Genomic DNA, 23042 nt, shown 5'->3' with positions numbered 1-23042 from the left:
TATCTGAGGTCAAAATGTACAAACAGTTTTAATAGCTTTTTAGGTATGGTACCAAATTCCTCTTTAGGATTATAAGTGTTAAATGGTTGGAGTTTGACAAAAGTGAGGAGAGCAGTTTGATAAAACATTTAGTTTAAGTTGGGAATTACAGATAGAGAATAGAAAGGAGGAAAGAGAGATTATTATTTTAATACCCTATGACTATACCTAAATTCCTACTCCTAACTAAAATTTCTAAAAAAATCTATTCTGTCTTCAAGGTCAGGTTCTTCTGCCTGGCCAGACCAGGCCTAATCTACTCTATCTGTGAAATATTTACTAACTTCCTATCTTCCTAAGTAAACAAACTTTACTAACTACCTATCTTCCTAAGTAAACAAACATTTATCACCCATGAACTCCTTAAATCCATTTCTGTATCCCAACTGTCAGTAGTCAAAACTACCAGTCTCAGAGACAGAGACAGAGACAGAGACTGATCTCCCTCCTGGTCCAGAGGCCAAAAGACCTTCAACTGCCAACTGATTGCTTCCTTAACTCCCTCATCTCCTAGGTAATGGAATCTTCAGCTTTGGCTAACTGGCTCCTGTCAGCTCTGCTCTTACATAGAAATCCTGCCCCTTAGAAACAGAGGGAGAGATTAAGAAAATCCCTTTAACAGAATGGTTGAACTATTCACAGCTCCCCCTGTAGTGCATTAATGTATCTATTTTCTCATATCCCCTTCTGTCATAACCAACCTTTGATGAGTGAGGTGATTCCTCAAAATTGTTTTATAATTTACATTTCTCTAATTATTGGTGACAAAGTACTTTCTCATAGCCATTATTTTGATTTCTTCTAAAAACAAGTCCTGTTCAATGAATCATACAATCATGGAAAAATATCTTAAATTAATTAATTAAATTAACTAAAAAAACAAAACAAAACTTCCCGTTCATATTATTTGACCATTTATCTATTGTGGAATGGCTCTTATCCTTAATTTTGGCTCAGTTTCATACACACACACACACACACACACACACACACACACATACATATGAGATGAGACCTTAATCAGAAAAATTTGCAGCAAAGATTACAACCCCCACACCAGCCTCTTGCTTTTCTTCAGTTTGGCCTCACTGATTTTGTTTGTGCAAAACCTTTTCAGCTTCATGTAATGAATGAATCTGTTTTATTTCCAAGCAACTCATCTCTTAATTCTCAGAGGTCAAGCTTCCAATTTCATTCAACTGAAACTGATCCCTTAATTGCTCCATCTAATTTTATCTAATAGCCTTCCTTCTACCCCCTAATCTTTCAGGTAAGTTCCCCACCTTATATTCCTATCTATCTTTTCCTCCCCAACCCTCATTTCATTTGTAATTTTCATCTTTTCACCTATTTTTAAAAAACCCTTACTTTCCACCTTAGATTCAATATTATATATTGGTTCCCAGGCAGAAGAGTGGTAAGGGCTAGGCAATGGGGGTTAAGTGACTTGCCCAGGGACACACAGCTGAGGCCAGATTTAAACCTGAGACCTACCATCTCCAGACCAGTGTCTATCTCCACCGAGCCACCTCCCTGCCCCTCATCTCTCTTTTGCTTAATTTCTTCTAGCCACTCTTGTAGTCCTTATGACCAACACCTTTGTCCCCTTCCCTTACCCCTACCTCCTCTGAGGCTCTACTTCTATTATTTTGGGATTACTCTATTCTCCTGGGCTTCTTAATTTACAGCATTTCTTCCCTCACCCTCCCTTTTTGTTTAACTCAAATTTCTAACCTCTGTTCTTGATTTGGAATTTGGGGCTCAGGACTGTCCTTTCCAGAACTCTTGCTTGAATAGGTGTCCTGCAGTCCATATCAGATGTTAGTACAGCTACTCTAGATGGGATCACAGGTGTTAGACCCCAGCTTCTGCCTCATTCCCTGGCTCGTCTCTGGGGGTGCTGGCCTTAGTGATTCCCCATCAATAGTCCCATTCTTTGTAACGGCCCTTCTGGGATGCTGCTGTGAAAGTGTAATCAATGACTTGTTTAAGGTTTGCTCTTAGAACTCCTATTAGGATATAGTCAAGTATTGGCTGTAGCTAAGTTCTTGAGCTCCTGCAGAAACGAGCTGATGCACAAAGTTCCTCTTTCCAAGGAACAGCTCCTTGTCTGGCACAGAATCCCATGACACTGAGCTCACTTGTCCTCAGACAGGGCTGTTTAGTTTGATTCTAGTCACGCTCCCAACACCCCCAGGAGGTGGATATGACAAATCCCTCATTCCAGTCTTAGCTTAACCCCTTGCCAATCAGAAACCAATCAAAACACAAGATACAACTTTGAATTCCTTTCGACTGACTATAAAAATGCCACCTGTACACCCTTTTTTATCCTTGGCTCCCTTTTATTGGCCATTGCTAGTCCCTTTAAAAAAATGTTTAACCCTTACCTTCCATCTTGGAATCCATATTATGTACTGAGTCCAAGGCAGAAGAGCAGTAAGGACTAGACAAGATGTTAGGTGACTTGTCCAGGGTCACACAGCTAGGAAGAGTCCAGATTTAAACCCAAGACCTCCTGTTTCTAGGTGTGGCTCTCCATCCACTGAGCCACCCAGATGCCCCTATATTACTAGCCTTCTACTAGGAGCATCTAGGAGGATAAAGTGCTGGACTTGGAGCCAAGAAGACTCATCTTCCCGAGTTCAAATCTGGTCTTAGACACATATTAGCTATGTATCCCTGGGCAAGTCATTGCACTCTGCCTCAGTTTCCTCATCTGTAAAATGAGCTGGAGAAAGAAATGGTGAGCCAGTCCATTGCCAAGAAAATCCCAACTCATGGAAGAGGAAGACATGACTGAAAAATTGCTGGAGGTGGGCAGTAATGGACAGTGACAGAAGTGGGACCTTCCTCTCCTGAAATCTTGTATTCGTACCCTGTTTACTCGGTAAGGCTTTTCTCTCCAATTCTGCTAGTTTCAGTCTGGGCTAGAATTTCTACTAGATCCCTTAACAAACCCTCTCCCTGCTATTTCTGCCTTCTACGTTTACTGTGTTGGCTCTGATTTACTGGGTGAAAAATCATCTAATCTCTCATTTCTGGCCATATTACGGCAGTGTTCTGAACTACAAGAACTTTATCTCTTCTAAGTTGTCTATTGTTGATATTTCCTAGGTTCCTTGCAGATACTGGCTGGGGTTTATATGGGATTTGGTCAGATGTTGCCTTTAGTCAACGCTGTTGTCCAAAGGATAAGGAGAAATATTCAGAAGAATCCCTGAGGATCCAGGCCAGCAGCAGCTTTCAATGTGAACTTCAGAGGAACGACGTCATGTAGGAAATGAACTAAGAGCGAGCCGACTCCGCCGGAGATAGCCGGAAACCGAGGTGGGAGAGGGGAGGGCATTTCCAGGATGCTGGGGGGGAGGGTGGGGGTGTTTGTTTTTGGAGATGTTTGAGCTGAACATCTCTTGGTAAAAATGAACCCATGTTAAGTGGGTCGACAGAATTGAGACGATACTCGCTGGTTAACTCACTGTGGGGAGCAAACAGCCAAGAGGGACTCGATAGCGTTAGAGGAGAGACCCCCCCAATTGCTTTCAAGGCCTCCTCTAGAACACTGAGGGGGAAGCTAGAGCCAGCCAGGCTCTGAGGGAGTGACCCGGAGTATACTGACTACAGGATGGCTCCCTTTAGTAGACTGTCGGGCTTTCTAAAAGGTGCACCGCCTTAGTCTGGGTGGCTTAGACAATCCCAAATGGATAAAGTTCGTGTGTCTTACATTCTTTGTATTCAACTTCACATTCAACTGAAGTTTTCTGAGTTAAAAAAAATCAAAATAGAGATGCAGCCCAACGTTCCATTCTGTTAAGAGTCAAAATAAAAAAAAGTCTGGATCCTCAGCCCAGAAATTTGCAATCAAATGCTTTAGCACAAAGCATCAAAAGACTTTACTGGAGGGGGAATTTTTCTTTCAATAACAAATCTCCTAGAACAAACCTACACACACAAATAAATATATATATATTTATTATAATCATGTATTATTATTATTATCATTATATTACATCAGGGCACTTCTGGAATCACAATGTAGGCTTTCCCACCGCCTATTTCACCCAACACGAATAACTTTAATTAAAACTAACTCGCGTATCAGTGCAATTAAACCAATACTGGCTTCGTCTGCTGAAATTGCCAACAATGTATTTAAAAATAGGCTCTAACAATTTTGTTATGAATAGTATAATAAACACAGAATCATTTCATAAAAATCTAGCGACGTAAATTAAAGCAGACCATTACAATCACCGCAGTAGTACCAGAGAATGAATTCCAACAAGCTAATAAAAATGAACTGTAGTTTTGCATCCTTCTGTAAAGCTGTTCTTTAGTGACATCTTAACAGAGAAAAGGACTGAAAAACATCATCAGTAATAGCTGGCCTTTACATGACACTTGAAGTTCACAATGCACTGAGAAACGGTTCGGATGCACTAATATTAACAAGTCATTCTGCCCCCACACATCCCTCACAGACTGCGATCCCTTGTTACCCATCAGATGCCGATTCTCACACTGCTATGAAATCAGACCGGGGATCGCTGGTGTTTCTACTGATAGACAACTCCTTGACAGATCAGAAGTGATCAGGGACGTGCTCCACGCCTAAATGATTTAGAATTCACACAGTGACTTTTGTCATCTTCAGGATGAAAAAAATTCCTTTAAATCAATGGGGATAGTCAAGGAAGCAATGAAGATACATGAATACAAGCTTGCTTTTGATGGGAACCATAATGATATTGATGTCGTAGATCTCTGCTGTCAAACTGTACTTTTAAATTACACACACACACACACAGGTATGTATATATAGGATCTTAAAACCATATACGTAGGTATATGTACATGGCACAGGGACTACTTTTGGCACAAAGTCTTTGGCCTTGAAAACTATTTAAGGTCCTGTTTCCAAGGACAAATGAATCACAAAGTGAGGGGATTTCAGATGATTTCTGAAAACACCATAATTTCAACCCCAGGGGAATTTACAGGAGGCGCTTGGTAAAATGTTTCTGGTTGTTCTGAGACAAGACACTAAATGAGCAGAGCCTAATCCAATACTCACTTTTACCATTTAAATAATACTCAAAACCATTTAAAATGAACTGTGTTTGTTGAACCAAGATTTGCATTTTTAAAAAAGTCAAAACAGTAAACACAATTTCAAATTACAGACAGGAAAATATTCCTACCCTTTCAAATGTTACTCTATCCATCATATTTTCAGTTTTGGATCGCTATATCCTCCTTTCTACCCTAAACCCAGTCTCTAAGGTTAAAAACAATGCCTTGAATTTTCTGATGTATTCCTATCTTGCTTTGATTCCAATCTGGTGACACTTTGTAAAGGACACTTTAAAGTTCACACCGATTTTAGACATTCCTCTTCTGTTCTAATTTCTCTGGGACTTCTGTGCCAGAATGTTGGAATCTTTTCATCTTGAAGTGACATCACCATAGTTTTCTTTAGCTCTGATTTGATAAAACATCCTCAGAGTGCCAGGAAACATTGTTTATTTTCTATATATCTGTGGACTTGATGTAAAAAAAAAAATGGACTGTCAACATGATATAGGAACAGTGATAGTAATGACTTCAGTGGCCAAGAGGCCAAAGATATGATCTATAATAGTTTATATGTTTAACTGACATTCATCAGCAGATTCAGCCTTTAAAGAACTAATAGATTAAAAAACGAATGTAAAATTATAAAGTGAAATGGTATAGCTAGCTTAAGAATGAACCCCGACTTCTCTTAGTTTTAATTGTAGTTAGAAATAAAATTGTATTTTTGGAAGACAAAAGATAAAAAATGCAGTTCATAACCACAGTGAGCTACAAAGCTCTGCTTTGCTAGCATAACTTACAGTAATTTTATTTATGGGAGATGAGATGATGTGAAGGGAAAAGAATTGGCTCTCCTTTTGTCAATAGCCACATTCTGAAACATCACTTATCAGAATACTCCCACACTAACACCGAGGCTGTTGATGTTAGCTTGGTTGCACGTCCCTACTCCATTACACCCTACACAGTTTCTCTAGAAGTCAAGTGACAAGATTCAGCCATAAATTCTACCAAGATCCCTCCACGGACACGTGGAGAGATGAGTGATTTACAGTAAGTAGGGGTGAAAGCTAAGCAGATGGTATCAGTCAAAGGTGTCACGTACTCATTCTCGTCTCTGCCACTATCTTATACTCCCTTCTACACTAAGGCAAGACAAGCAGATGAGTCGTCCTTCTCAGGGGACAGGAGGAGGGAGAGCGGGGCTTCTTTCTAGGAGCTCCCTAGATAGGATCCCAACCAAGAAGGCAGGAGCTCTGGGGATGGAAGAACAAGCTGCTGAAGTTCTGCTACTGGCTTTGAGAAGAGACCTTTGCCTCAGGGAAGATGTGGCAGTTGGCTTTGAGGACTCTGGTTTTGAGATCCTTTGACAGGAATGTAGCAAGGAGGATAAAACTCATCTTCCCTCCCTCCCCATCTCCAATGGAATCACAGCAGAAAGTACAACAGAGACTTGTGGCTAAGTGCTGACATCACGGAGTACTTGACATCATACTATGAAAGATTCCTATAAGTAAAGAAGAACCAGTTTTCCAGGGAAAAACTACAAAGGAAATATTTCAATCCTCGATGTTCTTGCTACGCCCATCGGTGCCCTACGTTCTTAGATCATTAGATTCCTGATAAAGATGCTCATGATTAACAATCAGACACTACAAATTCTCTCTTGCTTAGGAAGAAGATCTGATTTCATGTCCTGACAAAGAGATGGCAATGGCATGGGTATTGTGGGTAGGCAGCTACTCGATGGGCCCTCGTCTAACTGTAGATGGCTCCTTTCCTCTTGGTCTTGGAGAACTATCTGCAGTCACCAGAAATTTCAGAGAAAGATTTGCTTTTATTCCGAAAAAGGAAAGGATGAGGGGCCATTATTAGAATAGCACAAAACTGCCACCCTAAGGCTTTGGCTTCTGCCTTTGAAAGAAACACATTTTAATCGACTATATTATCAGAACTTTTAAAAAACAGAATGGATCCACAGGACCGTTAATTGCTCAGGTCTGGAAATAGCAGGTAGCCAGCTCCATTGGCACTGCCAATGACAAAGCGATGCTATCGTACGCTGCCTTCCTTTCCCCAAGGAATTCCGGTCTCCCAGGACTCGCTCTCCAGACTAATTCCATGGACAAATCTGGACGCGGAGGATGTTTGAGGGAGGCATTCTGTGATATCGTCCAGGACAGTACACATACTGAGTGAACCGAAGGGGAAAGCCGCTCTCCCTCTGGGCGAGGAAATAAAATCCAAATAGAACTACCACGTATTTTCACAAAAAAATCTGCTGATACTTGATACTATTTTGTGAGAGAGAAAAATGAAGTTTAAGTCACATCTTTCAGGCAGACATTATTACATTTTTCACAGGATGGGAAACAAAGACATCAATAAATTGTGCGTGACTGGTGACAGGATCACATCCTCTATAACACAGTGGCTTTCACAATTATCTCCGGATTCTCTATATCCATTTTGCTTTGGACCATTTTCAGTTCCAGTTGGGCTGGACTGGGTTTCTTCTCTTTTCCAGATTGTGCTAAAAGAACAAATGGCAATGTTAACTGAAAGGAAGTGAAGCAGTAAAGAAAAATAAATTCTTATTGCTGAAGAAAGGAAGGAAGGAAGGAAACTACCTCAGGGAGAAGAGGAGGGACACCAATAGTCAGATTACTACTAAAGACTAACGTGGAGGCAGAGGCAACTGCTTTATGGAGATGCTGGAGCCCTGTAAAGGGCTGAGAGGACATTCTTAGGCTCTGGCAAGCCAGGGAAATGATGGCTTGAATGGCTGCTTTGGTCTCCCTGTTCCCGTGAGGCATAAAAGTCTAGCCTTGGAAGATTCCAGCAGAGTCTTTTAAAAACAGACCCAACGTACAGTTTTGTCTTAAGTGGGCTTACTATGTTTTACTTCATTTCACAGATAGGTTTTTACAAATCGAAGGTTAGTGGTGAACCTGCCTCGGGACATCTATCAGTACCGTTTTTCCAACAACACGTGTTCACATCATGTCTCTGGGTCACACTTTGGTAATTCTCACAACATTTAAGGTTTTTTCATTCACCTTACATTGGATTCTTAAGTATTCAAGTGAAAGGAAGTTAATTAATATAGCAAACTTCGTTATTGTCTCATTTTAAGAAACTGCCGTTGCCCCTCCAACCTTCATCAACCACCACCCTGATCATCCATCAACATGGAGGCAAGACCCTCCACCAGAAAAAATATTAGATTACAACTCACTGGGCTCAGATAATGGCATTAAAAAAACCCCAAACAAACCTCTTATCTTTTGTCTTAGAATCAATCCTGTGTATTGGTTCTAATGCAGAAGAGTGGTCAGCGCTAGGCAATGGGTGTTAAGGGACTTGCCCAGGGTCACACAGCTGGGAAGTGTCTGAGGTCAGATTTGAATCCAGGACCTCCCATCTCTGGGTTTGGCTCTCAGTCCCTTGAGCCACCCAGCTGCCCCTGATAATGGCAGCATTTTAATATTTTAGTATTTTAAAATTTAAAATTACAGGATATACTTTTTTAAAAGACATAATACTATTGCACCCCTCATTTGGGATCTAGCTTTGCTGGGAAAACTGAGATACTATTTATTGGTAAATTCACACAATATAAATAATATAAATGCTCAGTCTACCTTAATTTTAGCGGTTACATGGGGATGACTTCCTAATGTTGCCAACTGCTCTGGGGAACATGGAAACCCTGGGAAATTGTCTATGATTTGAATTTATTTTCAAAAGGATCTCTTACAGCTTGTGATCTCTAAGTGCTTCCTTGTCCTTTAACTCAGAACCTCAATCTCTGGACTTGTCTGAGCTATACATACTATCTGGCACGGTTGGCGGAGCCTGTCTGCAAAGACTACAAGGTTAGATTAATTGCTGAAGTTGGGGAATGGTGGTGTAGATGGAAGGGAGCTTGGGCGATGGGATGGCCAGAAGCACAACTCCGGTATCTGGAGAGGGGTAGATGGGAAGCCTTGTTACTGGGAGGAGGAGGAAGCCCCCATTTATCCTGCTGGTGTAGTTTGAGGTCAAGCTAGCTGCCGAGCTGCCACCCTTTGGGTGTAGCTTGTGAAACAAGGGGTGGAGGAGATGATTATCAGCCTCTGGAGGTGTTAGTAAACTTGCTTCAGGACATCCAGAACTGTGGGAATAAGGATCCTTCTCAGGCACTCAAGTCTTTGTATCCAGATTGTGGTGATTAATCTTATCATCACAGCTTTTCATTTGACCGTGACCAATAGGGTCATTTTTACATGAAAGGAAAATTACATAATTAGTTGAGATTTTCCTTATGATATATTAAATGATCTGAGACTTGATTATTTCAACAGACATGAGAAACTAGATCGGGAAAAGGAATTGTTCCAATAGTTACTTGGTTATTGTAAATACTGGACCTCCCCTATCGATTTTAATTAATTGTACAACTTAATCTGGTATGATTTTTTTTTCCTTTTTCAGTTATCTCTTGACATGTAAATCTCATTCCTCTCCATTAAGCCTGCTACAAATTTTACAAGTTTATCCTTGAAATGTAAATTTAGGGTTCCCTAGATAGCTCAGGGGACCTTAGAGACAGGAGGTCCCAGGTGCAGATGGGACTCAGACACTCCCTAGAGGTGTGATCCTGGGCAAGTCACTTAGCCCCTATTGCCTTGGCTCTTCTGCCTTGAAACCAATACTTATTATCAATTCTAAGACAGAAGGAGAAAGAAAGGAGGAAGGGAAGGAAGCTATACATGCCTTATGAAAAGCTTCATCTAGTCCTCAAAAATGAATGAAGACCTTTAATGAAGAACTCTGAGTCTGTGCTCTAAACATATAATAAAATCTGGTTTTAAAATGTCTCTCTGTGTTGATGAAGTATAATTGGCAGCAATACCTAAGAACAAACCATTGACGATTTCCCTGGCAGTGCCCTTAAGGTCAGAGGGAAGGTTCTTTTGAAATGAGGCTATTTGGCTTAGAGGACTGCCCGAGTTACTGTGACTTGGAAGGGGAGGGGTACCACCAGTCAGGGGATCTTAGGGGATCTTCACCAGGGTACCACCAGGGTACTCACCAGGGTACCACCAGGAGGGGTACCACCAGTCAGGGTATCTTAGGGGATCTTCACCAGGGTACCACCAGTCAGGGTATCTTAGGGGATCCTCACCAGGGTACCACCAGTCAGGGTATCTTAGGGGATCCTCACCAGGGTACCAACCAGGAGGGGTACCACCAGTCAGGATCTTAGGGGATCCTCACCAGGGCCATAATGGCGTCCCAGTCTCTGCTGAGGGTTTTGGTGGGGAAGGCCACTAAGGGAAGGAGTTCACTTGCTCTACGTAGAGCTGGAGGGACCTTGTGTTTGGGTCTTAGTTGTGCTGCCTCATCAGGAACAGTGTATTGAAGGCATGGATAGTATGAGTTGCTTTAATGGGGCTTGAATTCTAGGAAGCCAATGTTATACAACTATAAAGAATTGTAAATTGTTATGGGGTTATGTGAAGAAAAATTAAATTGTTCTCTAGAAGAGACTACCATTAGCACTTTTAATAGTCCTCTGAAGAACATGGTGCATGGCTGACACAGTCTTTTCACATGCTACCTGTAATAAAAAGAGAAAAAACAATTGAATTCCATACACAATTCCTTCTGTGTCCCCATAAACATTTTATATAATATTTAAAGACTAATGTGGAAAGTTTTAGTAGTTAATGAAAATAAGACACCATGGAGATGGCAATTGGGTCTAGCATAGTGTATAAAATTACATTTCTCTCACACTATAATTGAAGACGACAGATAAATAAAGAACAATATGTCTAAAAACAAGAGAGGCCATAACTTACCCCTGAACTTCTTAAAAAATTTTTGCTTTGCACATGAAAAAGTGTTCTAAATCCCTTCTGGTTAGAGAAATGCAAATTAAAACAACTCTGAGGTACCATCTCACACCTAGCAGCTTGGCTAACATGACAGCAAAGGAAAGTGATAAAAGCTGGAGGGGATGTGGCAGAGTGGGGACATTCATTCATTGCTGGTGGAGTTGTGAATTGGTCCAACCATTCTGGAGGGTAATTTGGAAATCTGAGAAAAGGCTTTAAAAGAATGCTTGTCTATTGACCCAGCCATACCACTACTGTGTTTGTACCTCAAAGAGATAAGGAAAAATACTCGTACAAAAATATTCATTGCCGTGCTCTTTGTGGTGGCAAAGAATTGGGAAATGAGGGGATGCCCTTCCATTGGGGAATGGCTGAACAAATTCTGGTATATGTTGGTGATGGAATACTATTGTGCTCAAAGGAGTAATAAAGTGAAGGAATTCCATGTGATCTGGAATGACCTCCAGGAAGTGATGCAGAGTGAGAGGAGCAGAACCAGGAGAACATTGTACACAGAGACTGATACACTGTGGTACAATCGAATGTAATGAGCAGTGATCCAGAACAACTTGGAGGGATTTACGAAAAAGAACACTATTCACATTCAGAGGAAAAACTGTGGGAGTAGAAACACAGAAGAAAAACAACTGATTGATTACATGGGTCGAGGGGGATATGATTGGGGATGTAGACTCTAAAATGACCATCCTAGTGCAAACATCAACAACATGGAAATGGGTTTTGATCAAAGACACATGTAAAACTCAGTGGAATTGTGTGGCAGCTATGGGAAGGGATGGGGGAGGGGAGGGAAAGAATATGATTCTTGTAACCAAGGAAAAATGTTCTAAATTGACTAAATAAAAATTTCAAAATGAAAAAAAAAGAAAAAGAAAAAAGGCAGAACACAAATCTATTACTATGAAATATTTAGTGGTGATAGGAATGGAGGAAATAATATTTGATGGACTTAGAACAACAGGGTATCTTTTGATGTTATGATTATTAATAACCCAGAAATCTTGAACAAACTGATAAACAGGTTTTCCATTTTTGTCTAATTTCAGTTTTTTAATAGGCAAGATAGGTGTATTGTATTCTGATTTGTAGGAGATTATTATTTTCTGTTTGATTAAAGAATTTATCACTGGGGTAATTCCCTTGATTGCTTCTTTTGATAATGGATATTGAGGAGGTGGACCACCTTTTGTTCTAATTTGAACCAGAACAGCTAATTTCATTATGTCTACATCGGTAGGAGTATGTAGCCAAGAATGATTCAGGTATATCTGTTGGTATTTTAAAGGTTGGAGTTTTATCCATCTCCTATCTAGAAAGAGTACAGAGAACAAATTTAGAGATTCTTCTGCTATTATTACCATTTTGAATACATAGTATCATGGCTCTTAATTTACACAAAAGATCTCTCCCCAATAAATTCATAGGGGAGTTAGGCATTAGAAGGAACAAATGTTCCATGGAAAAAGATCCCACAGACACCATTCATGGTGAAAGCTTTTGAACTTCCAAAGGTGTTCCAGACACCCCAACATCATTAATAGAGCCAACAGAATTACAACTGGAATCAAGTGTACTCATTAGCACAGATCTTGATGCCCCAGAATCTAGAAGACAATCATATAATGTATTTCCTATTTTCAGTGTCACATGTGGTGCATTTCTATCTGGGGGAGAATGGACTGAGATGACTGGGAAATTATATCTATGTCTGGAAAATCAAATGTTTCAATCTTTGATTCCAGAGTCCTTTCTCTCCTCTCAAATCTTCATAAAAGTTCATGTTCACTTCTCTGAGATTCCTCTCGTTGAAGAGGATTTATATTTTGGCTATTACGTGGATATGCCCCATTTTGGATATATTGTAACATATCATTTGCTTCATTTTGATTATTGGTTCTATCATTCCCATAATTGTTATTATTTCTAAAATAGTTGTTCCTAAAGTTTCCACCATTATTTCTAAAATTATTGAATATTTGATTCCAGAATCTACAATTTTTCATTAAGTGTCCCCCTTTTCCACATAAGTAATACATTGGCCTTTGGTTTGTATATTCTCACACAAAAGCCATAGCTACCTCGTAATTTGTATCTTTTTTTTCAAGTTTTCCCTTTAATATTTTTTTATCTCCCTTCTTAATGCATCCACTAAATCACTATCATCATCTTTCCTTTCATGCCCATTATACACATATCCTGCCACTCTCCTTAATTCATCAAGATCCACATTCATCCAGTTTAGGATAACTGATTTTAAACTGCCTTCTCAATTGTCATATATCCCTTTCTCTGGTCAAATTCAGGTCTATATATCTCCCCCCATTCCCCCACCCCCAAGTTCTATAAATTAGTCTATGAACTGTGAAGGATTTTCTCCTATCTTATTTTAATTTTTCAAGTATTGTCCAGGTATCTGATCTGTCAGAACATGCTCTCATTGAGTTAAGTACTTGCCAGAGGCCATCATATTCCAACCGTTGGACAAGGTCACAGTCCAAGGAAGGTCAGCAAAGCAGACCCTAGAATGAGGGCCCCCTCATGATCCCCCTTTGTGACTTCTTTCCCCAAGTTTTCCCCACTAGAGGACTTGTTATGATTATTATTCTCTCCCCAATACGAGAGAAATAACATGAGAGCAAATACTTATAGGATCAATAAATATATACCCTACTTTAAGCCCCCTAGGTTATTACCCCCAAAAGATTGCAATTACAGAATAAAAGCTCAACGACTATTGCCCATGACCCCTCCTTTCTCAAGCACAAGATATGCTCCAAGGCCCACAACATAATGAATCTTGTCCTAAATTTATTGGGACAGAAGCCAAGCTGCATCATTAGGCATCTCAAAGTAACACAAGAAAAACAGAACTTGTAAATTGAGGAAAACCCCAAAATTGGTCTGCCTAAAGTCCTCACACCTAGATACGAATATGTTTTGTTGTTCATCTCCCAAGCAATTATGATGTATACGATACTGAAAGCTGACCAAAAGCACAATGATCCTCTCAGCAGGTCAAGGGGTACGTACTAACCTACAAATGGTTTTATTCACATTAATCATATCTATCACAGAGTGTTGTAGAAATCTAGTAAATGATCACTCTTTGTTGTAGAAACATCACAAGAGTGTTGTTTAGGTGATTTGATAATATCCAATCAAACTGTAGAATGTCACATACATAGAGAATTGATTATGAGTGTGTACACCAAAAACCTATATAATAAACATATCATGATACCATGACAGAGCACTGTGTGTGATGCCTGTGTACGAGGGCTGAATGCACGGTGTACCTCACCTCATTTATCCGACAGTGACATCACATATGGGCAGACAACCCTGGGTCCTCAGAGAGGCCGCTGGATGGACCTCTGGAAGTACTGCCTCCCTAGCTTAATACAATCTAGTGTAGTCTGCCTCATCATTAAAATCCCATTAAGGGTCCTGCTGAGGCCATTCCCCAAGCCTCATTAGTAAGCCTTATATCCGTATTCTTTCTCCCTTTTGTTAACAATTCATCTAGCAAATGCTCAAAATCAGTCCAGGTTGGCATATAGTTTCCAGCTTTTTTATAACAGCTATGGGGTCCTCCTCAAAATAAGGGGTGCTCCTCTTAAATCCCTTAATATCCTGAGGGGGTAAATGGTCTTTGATATCTAATATTAACTAGCTGTTTTGGGGGATTAACAGTTGGTGCTTCTCTTAAGGGGAGTACGTTTCTATCTTCTTTCTTTTGGGGTTTTGCGTTAGCTACCTTGGTGGAAGAAGTGGAAAAAGTAGGAGAGGCAGGTTGAGTAAAATTAGGGATAGTTTCATTCTGTTGAAAAATAGTTTTGGCCATTTGAGAGATTCAATCTTCAAGGTATGCAACTCTAGTCCCCATTAAGCTATCTTTCAACTATTTCCTTGTCTAGAATTAGACTATATATTTGATAAAGTTGTTATCCTGACAATCCTGACAGAATGAATAATCCCAGAAATGGTAACAACTGGAGACAATCTAAAATTATGAGATGTAACATCTCAGTAAAGTTCCCCAGTAGTGGGAGTTGTTTGAGATAGAGTGGAACCTCCTCCTTCACTACCTGTACCATGATATCTAGCACCATGGTTACACTTCTACCCTTTTACTTATTATTGATGAGGAACAGAAAATTAATAGATTAATCAAACTCCTACCTGGATCACCAGGCTGTTAAGGGTTATTAGGGGGAAAAAAGGGTTAATTATATAAAAAGGTTGGACTGTATAATATTTAAAATAGGGTCACCAGGAATTTAATTTATTCCAAAGAGATTTATTTACAATTTATTTATAAAATATAGAAAGAGCAAAGTAAGAAAATCAGAGAGGATGGGGTAAGATATCTAGCCTAAGCACTAAGTAATTTACTCTCAGCCCCTGTAGCATTCCAAGCATATTCACATCTAAGAAATATAAATGATTGTATGGTTACTGTGTCCTCAGACACAAGGTCATACCGCTGATATCTGTGGGCGGATACTCTTGACCTAGCCATGCTGCCCTTGCGCAAGGCAGATTCATTAACATTTGGTGCGAAGTAGACACACCCAACATGCCCAAAAGGTGTCACTTTTACATTGCCATCCAATCTGAATTGTCTATGCATTGCTACGTATTTGCTTGGGAGTACCTACTAAGCCACGCTGTAATAAAAACAGAAGATAACCCGGTGATTTTTCTCTTGGAACCTTTCCTTCTCTTGGAATCTTCTCCCCTCTTGGCTTTGCATTCTCTACCTTATTTTCTTTCTCTCCCACGTGTTCCAGTGGTTCTCATATTTTCCCTCCAAGGAGAATATCATAGGGGTTTTGCCTTCCCTATCTAAATACTGACTTGTCTGTGTCTCTCATTCTTCACCCGGGTTCTCAGACTCCCTGTTCCTCCTCGGGTCCAACCCACAAAGGGAAAATCCCTTCTTGTAGCCCCTGCTGGCCAGGAGACGCTACAGCTTAACTTGGGCAGGAATAGTTAGTCCTTAGCTGGCCTCAGCAAAGCTGAGGACCTGGGAAGTCTCTCTCAAGAGGTAGGTCTCTCTTGAGGCTAGTTTTTTCAGATAATCCTGGAAAGGAGGCAGCCTTTTCAATCACCATGTGTTAGTCCAAAGGAAAAGATTTAAGAACAGCCTCACCAGGAACAGGGTCTTAGGTCCAGTCAGCAGATTCTTCACCAGCCTCAACTCCAAAGAAAGAAGAACTGTCTCTCATAGGAAGTTATAATTCCATTTAAAGACACTTTCTTTTGCATAACTTCCTGTGCCTTACTCCACTTTTTACATAGACAAATCATTGTCTAAAGCTTTTCTTAGGATTGCCCAAGAGGCAGTCAGTCAATCCTGATTCATCACCCACTATTGCATACGTGGGTCACAGACTTCTCCCACTAAATGATTAAGTGGGATGTTTTATACTTTTTGGTGATTAAATCTAAAAACGGGCAGGGTTTACAATTTAATCTTCACAATCAGGGGAGAGTTAATTAATTTCATTTCCACAATCAGGGGAGAGTTAAATTTAATCTTCATAAGGTTAATTAGGTAGGAGTTAGACAAAAGTGAGAAGAGCAGTTTGACAAAACACTTTGTTTAATTTGAGAAGTACAGATAGAAAATAGAAAGGAGGAAAAGAGAAATTAATACTTTAATACTGTTACAACTATACCTAAATTCCTAATCCTAACTAAAATTTCTAAAAAAAACCCTACTCTAACTATCTTCAAGGACAGATTCTTCTGCTTGGCAAACCAGATCTAACTTATCTACACTACTCTTACCTAGAATAAGGGTTAAAATGAATGGTTTGACTAAAATATGAGAGAAGGTGGTCGCTGAAATTATAACATGTCAAAAATGACTTTTCAGTAGCTTTATTTACAAAATGGAGGGAAAGAGTAAGGTAGAGAAATGTGAAAGACAGCAAGGTGAGAAGTCTGGCTTATTACCCTAAATATTTGTTCTGGCTACTGGCTCTACTCCAGCTGGGCTCTAGAAGTCCCAGCCAGAGGACTCAGAGGTAAATTAAGCAAGGGGTTCACCCACATGGCCTCCTCCCAGAGGGAGGCCTATCTGATGTTAATCTCTCCAGAAGACAGGAAAGGAAGGCCAGCTTTTTCCACTCACCAATCTAAAGTCCAAGGGGAGAAGATCCCAGAGTAGTCTTACCAAATGCTAGAGTCCCAGGTCTATGTTGAAGAAGATGATCCTCCATCAGCCTCCACAGTCTCGAAAGAGTTGGAAAACTGACTCATAGGAAATTGAAGCCACTTTTAAAGGCCCTTCTTTTCGTCACTTCCTGTGCCTTCCTCCACTTTACGGGACCAAATGCCGTTTATAACTTTGCTTAGGACTGCCCAGGAGGCAGTCAGTCATTTGTGAATTGTCATTCACTTTAGCACGTGGGTGACGGACCTTCCCCACTTATGAGTTAAGTAGGGTATATATGTTTCTGGTGATTAAATTTAAAAGTAGGTGAGGGGAAAGTTAATTCCATCTTCACACTAGAAATATATTCACTACCTACAGACCTAATCAATAAACATGAATCACAACCTCCTTAAATCCGTTTCTCTACCCCAACTGTCAGTAGTAAAACTGCCAGTCACTCTTCATGGAGAGACTGAGACAGAACTCCTGCTCTCCAGGAATCCAGAGACAAAAGTCCCTCAACTCTCAACTATCTCTCCTTATATATCTTCCTTGTCTCCCAGGTAACAGAATCTTCAGCACTCTCTCAAAGCAGCTTCTCAGTTCTATGGCTCTTACTTAGAAATCTTCTGCTCTTAAAGAGACAGAGGGAGAGATAAAGAAAATCCCTTTAATACACCTTACTTCCCCACCCTCTAAGTATGGTATACTCCTTCCAACTGCTCTACTACTAATAAGAATTTTTGAGAATCACAAATATCCTCTTTGCATGTAGGAATATATAGAGTTTGACCTTATTGAGACTTACATTTTCTCATTCTTATTGACCTTTTTAGGCTTCTCTTCAGTCTTGTGTTTGGACTTCATATTTTCTGTTTATGTCTGGACTTTTCCTCAGAAATGCTTGGAAATCTTCTATTTTATTGAATGACCATTTACCCCCTGGAAAGAATATACTTAGTTTTGCTGGAGCGAGGACTCTGAGTTGTAAACCAAGATCTTTCTCCTTCTGCAGTATTATATTCCATGCCTTAGAATTATTTAATGAGAAAGATGCTAAGTTCTGTGTGATCCTTATTGAAGCTCCATGGTATTTGAATTGTATCTTTCTGTTTGCTTGCAGTATTTTCTCCTTGTCTTGGGAGCTCTTAAATTTAGGTATTATATTCCTGGAAGTTGTCATTTGAGTATTTCTTTCTGGAGGTGATCCATAGATTCTTTCAATTTCTATTTTGTTCTCTTGTTCAAGAATATGTAGACAGTCTTCTTTGATAAATTCTTGTATTATGATGTCCAGTCTTTTTTTGTTTTTTGTTTGTTATCATGGCTTTCAGGTAGTCCAATAATTCATAACTCATCTCTCTTGGATCTATTTTCCAAGGCAGTTTATTTTTCCAGTGAGATGTTTTATGTTTTCTTCTGGGTTTTTTTCCCAATATTTTGATTTTATCTTATTGTTTCTTGATGTCTCATGAAGTCATTAGCTTCTAATTGCCCAATTCCAATTTTGAAGAAATGTTTTTCTTTGATCAGTCTTTGAGCCTCCTTTTTCATTTGGTCCATTTCTTCTTGCGTTATTTTCATTTCTCTTCTCTATTTTTCTTCTTCCTCTCTTAACTGATTTTTGAAATCTTTTTTGAACTCTTCCAGAATCTTAACCCAATTAATATTTTTCTTTTGGATTTTGCACATGTTTGTTTTGCTTTCACTGTCCATTCTGTGTCTGTGTCTTGTTCTTTGTCTCCACAAAAATTCTCTATGATTAGCTGTTGTTGTTTTTTTAACGTTTGCTCATTTTCCCAGCCTTTTCAAAGTTGGTGTCTGTTCTCCAGAAGTTTAGGACACCGTCTTAAACTTCAGTCATTCCTTGGTGCTACCCTTAACCTTATTTCTGGATTTCTCCAAGTTTCCACAACTGTACTTATTAAAAAATCATTTTGGAGAGACAGATAGATGGCCCAAGGGTTTGAGGGCCAGGCCTAGAGAAGAGAAGTCCTATGTTTGAATCTGACTTCACATACCTTCTGCATGACCTTAGAAAAGTCACTTAACTCCTATTGCCTAGCCATTACTGTTCTTCTACCTTGAAACTATAGGGGAAAATAATAAACTTTATTCAAAATCCCTTACTATGTGGTTGTTGTTGTTAAAAAGCAATCTGACTGTGTTTAAGTTGAGGTAAGATATGGAGCAGGTGAATTCTGGCAAATGACCAAAAAATCCTTGGAGGCAGGTTACAAAAAACAAACCTTATTTAATATATTAAAGTTTGAAGAAGGAAAGATAGTGAACAGGGTTGAGGTAGAGGGTTCCCTAAATTCTATTTGGGGTACTAAACTTTTCCCCACTCTCTTCTAAGCTACAAAATCTGTCTTCATGTCTCAAGTCCCCTCGAAACCTTCCTATTTCTCCCTTTGCTATCTTAAAATCCCAATAGCTAGCTTATCTAAACCCGTGTCCAAATCCTTATAGATAAATATATACTGCCTCCGAGGTGAAGTCAGGTAGGCGAAGAATGGCTCCTTGGCCAGCGCAGGCCAACAGTCTGTCTTCACTTTGCCAGACTCACAGAGACAAAAACGATCTTGTTTCTTCTCAGTGGGTACTAGTTCTCCAACCACAGCCAGTCACTGAACTCTGGTCCTGGTAGGCCCAAATTGACACAGGGCACACTAAGGGCTCCAGAGGTTAGCAACCTCTTTTTGCTTTGCTTGGAGGAAATTAATTTCCCAGAAGTTCCTTTGTACACTCCTATCAAGTGGGAGTCCCTTTCAAATTCTGTGCGAGTTGTCTGCTACAAAGAAGAAAAACCAGGGGATATAACCTAGGAAATTCCTCCATTTCAAAGAGATCGACTGAGCACCAAGGATTCTAAGGGAAAGGATGCTGCAGAGCAAAAGTCCACCATTAGGTGGTGGGCTGGGTGTACTACAGGCTTCTCCCAGGATTCCCTCCTCTTTTACATCCTTTCTTTCTCTTTCATGTCAGTCAGCCTCAAACATAACCTACTGGCACATTTCATTAGATTAAGAAAATGTTTTTTTCACTAAACATGAAGAGGGGAAAAAACCACAAAAAAGATAATTTTAAAAATATAGGGATACGGATCCTAAATAGCTATCACACAATCTTCCTTTTTTCAAGAGAGCTATATAAATTCAACATGCAACTTTAAAAACTCTGCTTATCTTTTTCCTTCTAAACTTCTTTCTGTTCTCTCCTCTGATTTTTTTTACTTTTTCCTTTATCCAAAATTTAAATACTAAAAAGAACATGTTCATATTCCTAACAAAACACAAAAACCTCCATTTTATGCTGTTTGCTCATAAAAACTCTTTAAATTCGACGTTATTTCCACAACTGCCTCCTTCCTCTGTGCTTACCTTCTTGTTTCCTATACATTTGAAATTGTTTCAATGGGCCACTTTTCACGGCGTCACTACTGTGAATCCTCCTTCTCTCCCCCTCCCAGCAAAAGAAAAGAAATACAATTCTCATAAGAAATAAGCACATTCAAGGAAAACACATGCATACCATTGCCATGTCCAAAAACGCACAAGCAAGGTGATGACTTCTCTGCCATGAAGGGGGTACCACGTCCCCTGGAGGGGTGGTTTCTCTGTACACTGATTAGAATTCTCAAGTCTCTCTTCCCCACCTTGCTGGATGGTTCTACTTACTTCACTCCTGCGTCATCTGCTAATGAGAACCTGCTAAGTGCCAAGGACTGTGCTGGGCTCGGGATGGCGAAAATGAACCAACCAGGGCCCGATTTTAAGGAAGGAATAGACCCGGGAGAAAGCTATCTGCACGGAAGGAATGCGCTCTATGCCTAGAGAGAAATGCAATAGAACCAGGACAAGAGGACCAGGAAGGGCCTCCCAAGGGAGGTGGCCAGCGAGAGATTCCGAGAGGCACAACTCGGGAGGAGGACAGTCCAGTGTGACTGGAAATAGGCTGGAGCCGCATTGCGCACTGAGTTGGTCCGGAATGGGTCATTGAGCAATCTGAGCCTCACCAAGAGGGCCTCCAGAGGGAAGAGGCCAGAGAGAGCTCTGAGGACCACCGCAGTGAGGAGGCCTGATAAGGAGGCTGAAAGGAAACGGAGGGCCTACAGGGCCGGCAGAGAGAGAACAGGAGGAGCACAAAAGCCGGGAGAACAGCGAGACCGTCACCATGTAGAAGGGAAGAGAACAAACAGGAAGGCTACCCAAGGCTCCAGAAGGGCGCGGTGAGCGCGTAGTAGGCCATCCTAACGCTGGGAAAGTGGTCTCAGAGGGGTGAGGATGTAGAACTGGGCCACGAGGATGGCGGCCCGAAGAGGAGGCCTGTGGGAAGGAGAGGATCACATCCGGCTTGTTCTGCTTGTGAAAGGGAGGGAAGGAAGAGCAGAGAGGCCATGGAGGGAAGGGCAGACCCACGAGTCCCGTGGCTCGTTGGTCCTCCCAGCCATCCCGGGAGCGGGGCTCTGATGACCAACATGAGCAGGGAGCTCGCCTTCATTAGAGCCTGCAGGAGGAGGAGGAAGTGGTCCTGGGAGAGGAGGGGAGCTCGGGAAAGTACCAAGCAGACCATCTGTGGAGGGGCAAGGGGCGAGGTGGCCGAGTGAGCGCTTGAGGAGGGAACAGTCACTGGGAAGTGCGAGGAGAAGGGGAGGGGGACACGCAGGCATACGGAGCCTAGTCAGCACGGCCCGCCAGAGCTCTTCACTACTGTGGGGGGGGGCAGCCAAGTCATCTCGTTACTCTTCTTTGATCCAATCTGGACGGTGCTAAAATCTTCCAGGGAGCTCCGTGGAAGGACGCGCACGAGAGAGGCAGGGTAGATTGTCACCTTACCGGGAGGCACACAGCCGCCGGCCGGATCACCACCCGCTGACGTAACGTTCGTTGAGGTGCCCGTCATGTAAGCGCCTGAGCAGATTGTGGGCGCAGGAGCAGCAGCCGGCCTGGAACGTCCCCCCTCTCCGCGAGGCCGCTCCGGGCCCTCTGGCCACTCTTCCCGCCACAGCCCTCCAAGGGCTGCTCCGGAGCACTCTTTCTTCCAGCTGCCTTTCCTTTCGAAGGGAGACGCCATGTGATTGCTGTATTTCCATTTAGACCCGACTGCTATTCAAAGCCACAAAGGCTGCTCCGGGTTGCCTGGGAGACTGAAATCATCCCTCAAGCTAAGATCCTGCCTCCAGGCTCTTAAACCAACATTGTTGGCTGTTTCTTAGAGATCCGAGTGAGGGTTATTCTAAACACTCCGAGCTCTGTGACTTCACTGAGGGGGCTTCGTCTTGCAGCCGCAGCTCCCAACACCCTCTCTAATAGGGAAGGGGCCTCCATACTAGCGAGTCACGGTGGCCGCCCCACCAGACTGGCTAACGAAAGGAAAACGGTGAATATTGGAGGGCTCGTGGAACACCTGGGAAACGTACACACTGCTGGTGGGGCCGTGGACGGAGAGCCATCTGGAGCCCTGCCGAAGGGTCATCGCTCCGGGGCGATGTCTTTGGCCCAGCCATAGAGTACCAGGCCGAGACCCCAAAGAGATTAAAGAGAGGGAAAGAAACATTTACGGCAGCTGGTTTTGTGCCGACAAAGAATCGTGACCGGAAGGGAGGGCGATCAAATGGGAGTGGCTGAACGGGGGTGCCACACACTCGTAATGGAACACGACGGCGCCCTAAGAAAGGCAGACGAGATGTCACCCAAAGGCCTCAAAGAGTTCTGTCCAAGGATGCAACCCGAGAGCCGGCACACAGATGAGCAGCTGATGATGGCGTCACTCGTGTCAAGAAGGCGCAGACCGAGAACGACTCGGAGGGGCTCGGGATGCACAAGGGAGAGCCGCTGCGGTGGGAGGCGACG

At 41.6% G+C, this 23042-nt stretch overlaps 1 protein-coding gene across 2 annotated transcripts in view; it reads right to left on the bottom strand.

Moving 5' to 3' along the window:
* Nucleotides 1-3994: 3994 nt before the first annotated feature.
* The window catches only part of PDXK (pyridoxal kinase), a 107017-nt gene continuing 87969 nt past the window's right edge, over nt 3995-23042 (bottom strand). Inside the window, exons 10-11 of one of the 2 annotated variants that reach the window (XM_056797101.1) lie at nt 10654-10720; nt 3995-7648 (exon numbers count right to left, since the gene is read on the bottom strand). In XM_056797101.1, coding sequence (XP_056653079.1) covers nt 7536-7648; nt 10654-10720 — 180 coding nt within the window. In that variant the 3' untranslated portion in view covers nt 3995-7535. The remainder of the gene's footprint in view (nt 7649-10653; nt 10721-23042) is intronic. The other variant, XM_056797102.1, reaches the window with a different exon arrangement.

This window comes from Monodelphis domestica, chromosome 4 (genome assembly GCF_027887165.1).
Source record: "Monodelphis domestica isolate mMonDom1 chromosome 4, mMonDom1.pri, whole genome shotgun sequence".
NCBI classification, from domain to species: domain Eukaryota; kingdom Metazoa; phylum Chordata; class Mammalia; order Didelphimorphia; family Didelphidae; genus Monodelphis; species Monodelphis domestica.
The sequence above is the reverse complement of the archived record's forward strand: the minus strand, read 5'-3'. Positions and strand labels throughout refer to the sequence as shown.